Source organism: Schistocerca nitens, chromosome 1 (assembly GCF_023898315.1).
Source record: "Schistocerca nitens isolate TAMUIC-IGC-003100 chromosome 1, iqSchNite1.1, whole genome shotgun sequence".
Classification (NCBI taxonomy): Eukaryota; Metazoa; Arthropoda; class Insecta; order Orthoptera; family Acrididae; genus Schistocerca; species Schistocerca nitens.
In genome coordinates, this window is record NC_064614.1 from 1,058,789,041 (window position 1) to 1,058,802,778 (window position 13,738).

A 13,738-nucleotide genomic window follows, 5' to 3' on the forward strand; every position below is an offset into this window, starting at 1 on the left:
ACGGAGTCCGTGAATGGCTGTAAAGGGTCTACAAGTAACTGATTATAACCATTTCCAGTCAATGATCGGCCCAGTTGGATCAGAGGACCCAGTCCGTTCCATGTAAACACAGCCCACACTATTACGGAGCCATTACCACAGTGCCTGGTTGACAACTTGGGTACATGGTTTCGATGGGTCTGCGCTACACTCTAACCCTACAACCAGCTCTTACCAGTTGAAATCGGTACTCATCTGACGAGGTCACGGTTTTCCATTTGTCTAGGGCCAACCGATATGTCACGAGCTCAGGGAGGCGCTGCAGGCACTGTCGTGCTGTTAAGAAAAGATACTCGCGTTGGTCGTCTGCTGCCATTAATCCTAAATTTCGACGCTATGTCCTCATGGGTACGTTCGTCGTACGTCCCACGTTGAATTGTAATAATACAATACCAATCGCCGTTATTTAGGTTTCATTTTTAGGCTACCAGTTTCGACGATACGTTACGTCATCTTCAGGCCTGCTTAAATCGAGATGACGTAATGTATCGTCGAAACTGGTAGCCTAAAAATAAAAACTAAATAACGGCGATTGGTATTGTATTATTGGATATAGTTCCACACTCCAGACAGAGGATGGAGTTACATTCACGTCCCTCTGGACAAGATATGAGAAGTTTTGAAGCTTTTTGTTCAAAGTCTTTAGCTGACTATAAAACTGCACTAGCAGATTGCATTTGGAGGTGAGGAGGGGCAGAGGGGCGAAGTTTTATATTGCACGATGGCAGACCTTCTCCAGCTTGAAAAAACTCGTCGTACAATTGTGGATATGATTCGCCTCCCCAAGACTGAATTAACAGAAGAAATTTTTTCTTCTGCACATAGGGTTTCAGCACATCAAATACAATATACACTCCTGGAAATGGAAAAAAGAACACATTGACACCGGTGTGTCAGACCCACCATACTTGCTCCGGACACTGCGAGAGGGCTGTACAAGCATTGATCACACGCACGGCACAGCGGACACACCAGGAACCGCGGTGTTGGCCGTCGAATGGCGCTAGCTGCGCAGCATTTGTGCACCGCCGCCGTCAGTGTCAGCCAGTTTGCCGTGGCATACGGAGCTCCATCGCAGTCTTTAACACTGGTAGCATGCCGCGACAGCGTGGACGTGAACCGTATGTGCAGTTGACGGACTTTGAGCGAGGGCGTATAGTGGGCATGGGGGAGGCCGGGTGGACGTACCGCCGAATTGCTCAACACGTGGGGCGTGAGGTCTCCACAGTACATCGATGTTGTCGCCAGTGGTCGGCGGAAGGTGCACGTGCCCGTCGACCTGGGACCGGACCGCAGCGACGCACGGATGCACGCCAAGACCGTAGGATCCTACGCAGTGCCGTAGGGGACCGCACCGCCACTTCCCAGCAGATTAGGGACACTGTTGCTCCTGGGGTATCGGCGAAGACCATTCGCAACCGTCTCCATGAAGCTGGGCTACGGTCCCGCACACCGTTAGGCCGTCTTCCGCTCACGCCCCAACATCGTGCAGCCCGCCTCCAGTGGTGTCGCGACAGGCGTGAATGGAGGGACGAATGGAGACGTGTCGTCTTCAGCGATGAGAGTCGCTTCTGCCTTGGTGCCAATGATGGTCGTATGCGTGTTTGGCGCCGTGCAGGTGAGCGCCACAATCAGGACTGCATACGACCGAGGCACACAGGGCCAACACCCGGCATCATGGTGTGGGGAGCGATCTCCTACACTGGTCGTACACCACTGGTGATCGTCGAGGGGACACTGAATAGTGCACGGTACATCCAAACCGTCATCGAACCCATCGTTCTACCATTCCTAGACCGGCAAGGGAACTTGCTGTTCCAACAGGACAATGCACGTCCGCATGTATCCCGTGCCACCCAACGTGCTCTAGAAGGTGTAGGTCAACTACCCTGGCCAGCAAGATCTCCGGATCTGTCCCGCATTGAGCATGTTTGGGACTGGATGAAGCGTCTTCTCACGCGGTCTGCACGTCCAGCACGAACGCTGGTCCAACTGAGGCGCCAGGTGGAAATGGCATGGCAAGCCGTTCCACAGGACTACATCCAGCATCTCTACGATCGTCTCCATGGGAGAATAGCAGCCTGCATTGCTGCGAAAGGTGGATATACACTGTACTAGTGCCGACATTGTGCATGCTCTGTTGCCTGTGTCTATGTGCCTGTGGTTCTGTCAGTGTGATCATGTGATGTATCTGACCCCAGGAATGTGTCAATAAAGTTTCCCCTTCCTGGGACAATGAATTCACGGTGTTCTTATTTCAATTTCCAGGAGTGTATTTACATTATCTACGTTTTCTGTGCAGAGTGGTTAATATAAAAATTGAAAAAAAAATTCGGTATAGTCTCGATCCTCGGATTACCGTTCTGTACTTTTTCCGCTGCTGTGCCTTGAAGCTATGCAGACATAAATGGCTCACTCCTCACCCGACCTGCACCAAAAATGCTATTTTCTTTCAGATTCTTTGCCAACTGGAACTCTCACTTCTGTCACTTTCAATTCTCTCCAAGCCTTTGACATACCATAAATTTGGACGAAATCAATGATAATGGGCAGGCACAGTCTCCTTGTGAGTGGTCAGGGCTGCTGACTGCCATGCGTCTCCGTATCGCATCCAGATGATACCATCGGTTGAGGACGACACGGCAGTCGGTCGATGACGATTGGCTGTTTGCCACAAAGGTGCAGCTTATGATATTATCCGCCATCCATATTTAGACGCCGATGATGAAATCGAAATCAGTATGGATGATTCGCCAGCGTCACATACCAATACTCCTTCCTCAAGATAAAAATGAAATTGAGTGAGGGTTTCGATGTACTGACGGACAATCAAGCGTAATCGTGGAGGATACCGAACACGTAACGAAGAAAGACTTCCAGGACGCATTTCAGATAAGACAGAAACGTTAACATCCACGTTCTCCCTCCCCAGGAGACAAGTTTGGAAGTGATGATGCAGCATATGATCTAGGCAACACGTAATAATTTTAATACACTACTGGCCATTAAAACTGCTACACCACGAAGATGACGTGCTACAGAGGCGACATTTAACCGACAGGAAGAAGACGCTGTGATACGCAAATTATTAGCTTTTCACAGCATTCACACTAGGTTGGCGCCGGTGGCGACACCTACAACGTGCTGACATAGGAAAGTTTCCAACTGATTTCTCATACACAAACAGCAGTTGACCGGCGTAGCCTGGTGAAACGATGTTGTGATGCCTCGTGTAAGGAGGAGAAATGCGTACCATCACGTTTCCGACTTTGATAAAGGTCGGATTGTAGCCTGTCGCGATTGCGGTTTATCGTACCGCGACATTGCTGCTCGCGTTGGTCGAGATCCGTTAACTGTTATCAGAATATGGAATCGGTGGGTTCAGGAGGGTAATACGGAACGCCGTGCTGGATCCCAATGGCCTCGTATCACTAGCAGTCGAGATGACAGGCATCTTATCCGCCTGGCTGTAACGGATCGTGCACCCCGTCTCGATTCCTGAGTCAACAGATGGGGAAGACAACAACGTTTGGAAGACAACAATCATCTGCACGAACAGTTCGACAACGTTTGCAGCAGCATGGACTATCAGCTCGGAGACCATGGCTACGGTTACCCTTGACGCTGCATCACAGGCAGGAGCGCCTGCGATGGTGTACTCAACGACGAACCTGGGTACAGGAATGGCAAAACGTCATTTTTTCGGACGAATCCAGGTTCTGTTTACAGCATCATCATGGTCGCATCCGCGTTTGGCGACACCGCGGTGAACGCACATTGGAAGCGTTTATTCGTCATCGCCATACTGGCGTATCACCCGGCGTTATGGTATGGGGTGCCATTGGTTACACGTCTCAGTCACCTCTTGTTCGCATTGACGGCACTTTGAACATTGGACGTTACATTTCAGAAGTGTTACGGCCCGTGGCTCTGCCCTTCATTCGATCCCTGTGAAACCCTATATTTCAGAAGGATAATTCACGACCACATGTTGCAGGTCCTGTACTGGCCTTTCTGGATGCAGAAAATGTTCGACTGCTGCCCTGGCCAGCACATTCTCCAGATCTCTCACCAATTGAAAACGTCTGGTCAATGGTGGCCGAGCAACTGGCTCGTCACAATACCCCACTCTTGATGAACTGTGGTATCGTGTTGAAGCTGCATGGGCAGCTGTACCTGTAAACGCCATCCAATCTCGACTCAATGCCCAGGCGTATCAAGGCCGTTATTACGGCCAGAGGTGGTTGTTCTGGGTACTGATTTCTCAGGATCTATGCACCCAAATTGCGTGAAAACGTATTCACATATCAGTTCTAGTATAATATATTTGTCCAATGAATACCCGTGTATCCTCTGCATTTCCTCTTGTTGTAGCAATTTTAACGGCCAGTAATGTAATATTATTTTGGAGAGTTTTTGCGAGTGCGTCTGTGGTCTGTGGCAGGGGTGGTGTCAGACGAGGGCCACCTGCCGGTGGCGACGGACCCGCGCTGGCCGGACTTCTTCAGTGTGTCGCCCATGTGCCGCTACGCCGTCGACCTTCCGGCCGTGCTGCACGCCATGGCGGGCAAACACGCCCCCAGGCTGCGTCTACTGGAACCGGTGAGCCTCTCATTGCATAACTTGTTGTTGTCCGCGCTCTGTCCCCTATTGGTCGCCTAGTACCTACGCCGCACCGACATGTTTTGCTTTCTCGCATCCCCGCATCCTCGCATCTCCAGTTGTAGCTGATTTATTCATTTCATATTTTTGCTCCGTTATCTCCTTTACAGCCAGCTGTAGACTCCGAATACATATTTCCAATTTTACACAGACTGGGCATACAGCCTTAAGGGCACATAGTGATAACAGTACAAATCTTACAAGAACACCACATAGCTGTCGATTATTTTGTATTTTTTAAATTTGGTACATGAAGGTCAGAACTCAAATATCAATTAGCCAAAGCAGTTCCATGTAACCATCAAAAAGTCTGAAGGAAATCGACTTTGCCGTTTTTCGAGATTCCTTATTGTTCTACACCGCAGTCGTCCTTCCAAAGGACCGTGTGGCTCTTTACTAGGTGAGTGGTCCTGATTCGATTCCCATCCATGGCAAAATTTTAAACGAAGGTGCATGATCCATGAGTATTCCTTGAAGTACAAAAACCTCACGTTAAATTTTTTTTAATTTTTTAAACTTTAAAGCAACTTTTATAAAAAATTGGCAATTAAAAATTTTTATTTGCAATGAAAACATGATTTTTGTACAGTATATGTAATTAGAAACAAGAATATGTGCATTTGTCATAAAAATGACAATTTGATATCTTAAATAGCATATATTTGATGAATTTTATACTTAAATGACGTAGGTATTCGAACAGAATGGAAGAAACGAAAAAATAGTGACCAGAACAAGAGATTACTTGTCCAGTGCTACTGACAGAAGAAAAACCTAATGGCAGAAACAATCATAATCTAGCCAGAAATATAGCAAACTGAGAGTCATACGCAACTAGTCAGGTTGTGGAACAAATGTACCGCATAATGCCCATTCACATGCGAATACGACTGATGATGTCTGACGAAAGGCGTTCTTAAATCTCGAAACAATACGTATTTTAGGACCGCACCAGGAGAGGGACACACCCATTGTTCAGTCGGTAGAGGGACAACTCCCAAGAAAAAAAGACACTAAGTAAGTCACTGCTAAACTGAACACACGTACAATATAAAACGAAAGAAAAAAAGACATTATAAAGAGGACCAAGATACAGAATCCGCAATACGTGTTCTCTGCACAGATATATTAATACCGTGCAAAAAACGTAAAATTCATGAAACCATGGCTATCAACACACGTTTGTCGCAAATATATATCGTGTCTAAATACTGTAAGGTTGTTGTTGTGGTCTTCAGTCCTGAGACTGGTTTGATGCAGCTCCCCATGCTACTCTATCCTGCGTAAGCTTCTTCATCTCCCAGTACCTACTGCAACCTACATCCTTCTGAATCTGCTTGGTGTATTCATCTCTTGGTCTCCCTCTACGATATTTACCCTCCACGCTGCCCTCCAATACTAAATTGGTGATCCCTGGTATCGTACCAAATATTTATAGCTAAGGCAAAAGTATATTTTATAGGATATATAAACGTGGACTGTTTAGTTTAAATAATAGGTAGGCTTATAGTTTATGTTTCATCGCTAATTATTAGTAGGAGAACTATAATATAAATGAATGCATTGTTGGCGCAAAAGGTCAACAAATAAGAAGTATTAATTATTCATAATGATGTAAACAGACAAATAAACGACTAACTATGGGTTATTACTTCAGTATAATTCATTCACAATTTATCCACTTAGAAACAGCATTAAGTCATGTACAAAATTCTCACGTAAAGTTATCATCGTCCTCATCACATCCAGCGCACAGTTCATCAGCCTAGTTTACAGCTCTGACATCTTATCCATCCTTCATTCTCTTTATATCTAGAAAACGCTTCCTTGCAGTAAAATCAATCTGTGTCACTGTCATTGTGAGTGGATTTTTCGTCTTCCATTTCTTCTTGAAAAAGTTTCTTTTTAGCAAAAACTTTCTTAGCGTTTAGTCCCACTTTTAGCTTCTAACCTTTATTTTGTGTTGCCTTGCATTGTAGAATAATGGCTTTACTTGCCTGTTTTTCTTCGAACTTCCTTTTTTCATTAAAATCTCTTTATCTTTCTTAATTTAAACTTCAGCCAAAACATTTTTATAAGAGCCTGAAGTGATTATTGCAGTCCTTCCTTTCTTACTCATTTCTTACCAAGTTTGTCTTTGATTCACACTTCGTTTCTTAGGCAAAAGATTTTACATCGTTTGGGCTTATGTGGAAGCCACCTGTTGGGTACTCAGAGGGACGTTCTTCAGTGCTCGGACGCTGAGACAAATCTTGTTCTATAGAAGACTTATCATACAATCTGAAGGCAGCCTGCCTTGAAGACAGCTCGTAAACTGGTTCCGGAAATGAACCGGTAGGCCTGCTTGAAGGAGTACAGCAGTTTGGCGTCCAGACGAACCAGCACTCGCAGAAGACTCAGCAGTTTCACAATGAACAAGAACCAATACTTGACCAAGGCATAATAGTAGTGTCCCTGTCCAAAGGAAGTAACCTCAACCGCAGTATAGTCGTCATCGGTAAACACGTTAGGGGCTAGAAAAAAAAAATTCTACGCTTTCTAAAGCAATTCATTGCTGTCATTGGAACGGCTGCACGAAGAAGCTCTTCACCCAAGAGTGCACTTATTTGAAACTGTGTAATAATTCTTTCTGGATTATTGCGAAGAAATTTTCCTCAAGCTTATGTGTAGAAGGTTTTAAAAGGAGACATAAATACCACATGTAAAGGTTGCAGCTTGTGGTTACATTGTGGGGGCAAGTACACTACAATTGTAAGATTTTTTCTGGCCTTATCAATGAAACCTTTGTTCTTAATATGAGTAGAGTCACCATCTAAGATTAGTAGAACTGGATACTGAGTAGTTGGTTCTGCGTATTTTAAAAATGTGCAAACCGATCTAAAAATCTTCCACTCTGCATCCACACGCAAGGGTGGCACGCAAATTCAATTCCTGGCGGAACCCCGTTTTTAAGTTTAACCTTCATTCTTCACCTAGGGAAGATCACAAAAGGGGGAATGAAATTTCCTCCTGCAAGCATGCACACTACAAAAGTCGTCAGAAAACCCCTGTCAGCTGAAATAGGGGGTCCGACTTGTCATCTTCCTTTGTGTGGAAACACAGTGCTGTTCTTGGACTGAACTGTCAGAAGATCGGTTTCATCTGCATTATAAATACGACTAAATACGACTAAATACGACGAGCAGGATGCATTCGTTTATCTTGCAGGTTTTAAGGATATAATAAACATGTCTATTTCACCTCGTTAAATGCTTGTGCTCCAGCCACAGAGGTAAATTCTTGCTTCCTAATGGTGTTCTCAAAGCACGCCTCCCAGACTTTTCCTGCCATTTCAGACTCTTTACTAAAACGACGTGGTATTTTGTTACGCTCTACCAACAGGAATGGTAATCGCCAAGGTCGTTCACTGTAATTCCATGAAATCACTTTTCCATTTCTAAAATGTAATTAAGGATTTCTTTCTCTTGTTCTCCACTGAACACTGCCCTTAAGTTGCCCATAGCCTTTTTACTGCCAGCTGCGTCTCTATCTTTCTTAAAACTCTTCGTTTTAGCTTGTTACGTGGAATACTGATTTGTTTTGCTGCTGCTGAAAAAGGCAGGTTATCACTGTTTACTGCTTCAATTCCCTTTTGCATCGCAACAAGGTTTCATGTTTGTTACTCTACTTTCCAGATGTATTTTCTTTCTATCTTGAAGCTCTTTTCAAACCCTTGAAGAAGAGCAGAAAAACGGTTATTAGTTTTGTGTATAAAACCGTTTGTAATGCATTATCGTCAGTTTTTATACAATGCATAAAATGTGAAATTAGCTAAATCTCTTTGGGATAAACAAACTGAAAATGAACTGTCGGTAATAATGGCCAACCGTCACGAAAAGTGGTCACCTTGGCCACTATAGCCTCTTTTCCCGACGTGTAGAGTGGGCAATATTCCCGATCGGACGCCATGTCTATATCAATGGTTCACACGTGGTACAATACAACTGAAGGAAACGAAAGTGACTTATATTTGTAAGCCAAAAGATATTGCGTGAATCGTGATATCACAAAAATCTATTGCTCTACTTAAAAGTGGAAGCAACTAAAGTAATATAAATAGATCGCGAAACCTAAACGCTTTCACAGAAAGATTCGTGCCCTCGGTGGCTCAGATGGATAGAGCGTCTGCCATGTGAGCAGGAGATCCCGGGTTCGGGTCCCGGTCGGGGCACACATTTTCACCTGTCCCCGTTGATATATATCAAAGCCTGTTAGCAGCTGAAGGTTTAATATAATTCTAATTTCGTTCTAGACGGCTGCAGGTCATCAATGGTGTCTGTTCTTTCGGACATATCCATATCCATATAAGTATATAGCAGTCCTACAAGTTGAGCAGTGATTACACTCTTCAACTGTACTGTTATTCAGTTCCTATTACTGACAAGCGGCTCGTAGTGAAATTGCGTGCTTATGGAATATCGTCTCAGTTATGTGACTGGATTTGTGATTTCCTGTCAGAGAGGTCACAGTTTGTAATAACTGACGGAAAGTCGTCGAGTAAAACAGAAGTGATTTATGGCGTTCCCCAAAGTAGTGTTATAGGCCATTTGCTGTTCCTTATCTACATTAACGATTTTGGAGACAAACTGAGCAGCCGTCTTCGGTTGTTTGCAGATGACGCTGTCGTTTATTGACTAATAAAGTCATCAGAAGATAAAAAAAACTGCAAAACGATTTAGAAAAAATATCTGAATGGTGCGAGAAGTGGCAGTTGACCCTAAATAACGAAAGTGTGAGGTGATCCACATGAGTGCTAAAAGGAACTCGTTAAACTTCGGTTACACGATAAATCAGTCTAATCTAAAAGCCGTAAATGCAACTAAATACCTAGGTATTACAATTACGAACAACTTAAATTGGAAGGAACACATAGAAAATGTTGTGGGGAAGGCTAACCAAAGACTGCGTTTTATTGGCAGGACACTTAGAAAATGTAACAGATCTACTAAGGAGGCTGCCTACACTAGGCTTGTCCGTCCTCTTTTAGAATACTGCTGCGCGGTGTGGGATCCGTACCAGATAGGACTGACGGAGCACATCGACAAAGTTCAAAGAAGGGCAGCACGTTTTGTATTATCGCGAAATATGGGAGAGAGTGTCATAGAAATGATACAGGATTTGGGCTGGGTATCATTAAAAGAAAGGCGTTTTTCGTTGCGACGGAATCTTCTCACGAAATTCCAATCACCAACTTTCTCCTCCGAATGCGACAATACTTTGTTGACACTGACCTACATAGGGAGGAACGATCACCACGATAAAATAAGGGAAATCAGAGCTCGTAAGGAAAGTTATAGGTGTTCATTCTTTCCGCGCGTATACAAGATTGGAATAATAGAGAATTGTGAAGTTGGTTCGATGAACCCTCTTCCAGGCATTTAAATGTGATTTGCAGAGTATCCATGTAGATGTAGATGAAACATAGCAAGCTTCCTTTGTCAAAGTCACTGACAACACTAAAAGTCTCGATTACACTTAGTCTGGCCACTTCTCGGTAGGAAGCAGCATTGCTGAAGGCATCGAATAAGCAGTGGCCACAATTCCCAGCCTGGCCAATTTGCCCTTCTTTCCCCTGTCAGTCACGAATTGCAGAGAGGCGAAATAATAGAAATACTGTAAATATCCTCCGTCATACACCTTAAAGGGGTTTGGGGAAAACGTGTGTAGATGCAGAGTTAGCTGATCTTGCTGGTTCCATATACCTCTTCTGTGTCAACTGATGTGATCTTCAGTCTAGGGACTGGTTTGATACAGCTCTCCAAGCTACTCTATTCTGTGCAAGCTTCTTCATCTCACAGTACCTACTGCAACCTACATCCTTCTGAATCTGCTTAGTGTATTCACCTCTTGGTCTCCCTCTACGATTTTTACCCTCCACGCTGTCCTCCAGTACTAAATTGGTGAAACCTTGATACCTCAGAACATCTCCTACCAACCGATCCCTTCTTCTAGTCAAGTTGTGCCCCAAATTTCTCTTCTCCCCAATTCTATTCAATACCTCCTCATTAGTTATGTTACCTACCCATCTAATCTTCAGCATTCTTCTGTAACACCACTTTTCAAAAACTTCTATTCTCTTCTTGTCTAAACTATTTATCGTCCACGTTTTACTTACAGTACATACGTGGCTAAACTCCATACAAATACTTTCAGAACACAAATAAAATTTTGGTCTATTCCGATTTTATTGTGTCACCTGATAACACAATAAACTCGGAATAGGTCCAAATTTTATGGCCAAATTATTTATACGAGGGCTGTTTATTTATTAAGGTCCCATCTGTCGCGAAACGGAAACCACAGCGAAAATCAAAAATGTTCTATTTGCAATAGTTAATTACACCTTCCAGCTGCTTCTCTATGCAGCCGCCATTCAGATTTAGACATTAATCATAACGTTGTATCAACTTTCCAATACATTCGTTATAGATGGCAGCCGCCTGTGCTTCGTCTGCAGCTCGTTGTCTGTGCCAAAATGCTGTCTTCATAGCTAGCGGTTCATGTGAGCGGAAATGAAAATCAGAGGGAGCCAAGTCCGAGCTGTATGGTGGGTGATCAAACACTTCCCGTCGAAAATGCTGCAGGAGCGTCTTTATTGCTCTTGCAATGTACGGCCGAGAATTGTCATGAAGAAGGAAGTGCATGACAGTTACGTTACGTGGCCTACACGAAATTTGGCGAAATCTCTCAGCAGCCGCTCATGCTTGGCGGACACTATTATTCTAAGCATCTTCGTTGTTCAATGTGCGCTCAGAACTGAAACGAGCGGGGTGACGCGATCGTAGGACATACTAAAGAGACCTCCAAGACATCTGTGCAAAGCTTCATCGGGTTTTCGCTGCTGTTTCCATTTCGTGACCAATCGGACCTTAATAAACAAACAGCCGTCGTAGCGTACCAAGGAAAAAGTTCCCTTAGGCAACGAGCTTTGAGGTAACAGCAAAGAATGGAACACTGAAAGTCTGTATCTGTGTGCAGGACGGGAGCAAGACGTAGGAAGCTGTCTGACATCTTTGAGAAATTAGGATCTCATACTTCAGAAACGATATTGCGAAAAAAAGTGGCGTTTCGCCACGACATAAGGAATAACATGCTATATCTTTGGCTCTCTATTGACACGAAAATACACGTAAATTCCCTATTACTATCTAATTTTATAGATAACATTACAAATTTCTTTAATTACAATTAATTTGGATATGAGAACTATCTACGTAATTAACTGGCGAATATTTGGTGGAGAAAGCTAACTACATGATCTAGAAACTAGAATTTCATTGATAAATCAGTATTAATACACTCTGCAAATCGTTGTAAGCTATGTGCCACTAGGCTTTTTTACTAAGCAAAACTTAAAGAAGCTCTCCTCTTCCTGCTTACAGATCGGTTATAGGAAAGTTATATATCTGCGTGCAAGCAGTAACTATCCTAATCTTATGTAGGGATCTTCAGGAAATGCACGAACTCCTCACAACAGTTTCCTTAGTGTTTCTAAATATATTTTCATGCGATAACGAGCAGTCTTCTTCGAATAGCTACCGTTCTGACTTTCCAGCTTAAAGACTATTCTCTCAATTGAGTCAAACAAAACATAAAATAATACGCAGTGCTCAGTGTTGATACTCCATATCCATATCATTAACAGTGGCGCTGAAGTCTCCAGTAATACCGTCATTGTGAGGAGCTCACCTGTTGCGACTATCACAAAAAAGGCAAAAACTTTGAGTAGATGGTCTGAAATGATGCTTGTAATTACGCCCAGGCGTTGTATGACAGGAGGGCAATTATTAGGTAGCCAAAGACAGCAAATTCAATCGGAAATCGGAAGAAATGTCACACAACTTTAACTTAAAATTGCATTGAAAAGAATAAAAAGAATGTAGCCAAACTTGTTTCGTTACAATTATTTTTATACACGAACATGTAAATCAACTAGCAAGAGAGAGTAGCACGTGGCGCTGCTCTTGTTCCTGAAGGACGCCTGAAAAATTCTTGTCCAGACGACCTTGTTGCTGAAAGTCTCCAAGGTTTTCACAAGTAACGGAATGCGAATCGAAACCAACTCATTCAATTTGTCATGTTGGACTTACTACACTCCTTAAAACCAAATTATGTTTCATAGTGGTACCATCATAACTATGCATTAGATATGTTGTAACGACACAGCACTCGCATATAATCCTGGCTAAGAAATCAGAAACCTGCAAAGCTTCGTCCTGAAGTGTCGTTGCACTGTTATGACTGATGTGAGTGCATTTCAAGCACGACATACGCTTTCTCGGCTCCTATCGCCATTTTGTCTCACTAGAATAAAGGAAACGTTGTTTCTGGTGATCAGCACTCACACTTCGTTGACGCAACCTCAAAGCCCAATTTCCTCAAATCGTTTCTGCCCCTTATGTGCATGTTGTGGTAAAACGATTCACGGAAGTCATGTAGCGAAATTTGAAATCAGAACCTTGCACAGAATCCAGAATGCAAGAACAAAAAACAATATATCATAAAATACGTAACGTCTTGTTGGCGACGAGCAAAACTTCCTCGTACGAATGTGTGAACTGTTTTTTTTTTTTTTTTTTTGACTGCTTGCGTAAATATTATGTGTTGCATAAATCTTATGTGTCTCTTTGCATAATCTATTATCTAGGTGGACATTAAAACACTGCGCGTGCTCTACATGGAAGAAAATGGTAGCATGACAAGCTCGAGGGTCCAACCTGAACTGAAGGAGGCTATGCATAAGGTTATCCAGACCCTGAATGAGAGGCAGAATATCCGAGCCGAGAAGGTAATTGTTGCTTAAAATTCAGCAGTATTATAGTTCCATCTACATTTTATAATGTAATGTAATGTATTAGGTGTAGCAAGATGAGAGTGTATGGTATTGCATTAAACTTCAGAACATTAAACGAACTGGTTATCCGTTTTGGATTACTCGTATTTAAATATTTCAATTCCTGTATCCACAGCAAAAGATAGTTTACAGTACTTCAGTTTC

At 43.3% G+C, this 13,738-nt stretch overlaps 1 protein-coding gene across 2 annotated transcripts in view; it reads left to right on the forward strand.

The window, feature by feature from the left end:
• LOC126197644 (fatty-acid amide hydrolase 2-A-like) overlaps nucleotides 1-13,738 on the forward strand; it is a 189,194-nt gene that overhangs the window by 139,705 nt on the left and 35,751 nt on the right. For both annotated transcript variants that reach the window (XM_049934654.1, XM_049934653.1), the window contains 2 exons: nucleotides 4,484-4,641; nucleotides 13,388-13,528. In XM_049934654.1, coding sequence (XP_049790611.1) covers nucleotides 4,484-4,641; nucleotides 13,388-13,528 — 299 coding nt within the window. The remainder of the gene's footprint in view (nucleotides 1-4,483; nucleotides 4,642-13,387; nucleotides 13,529-13,738) is intronic.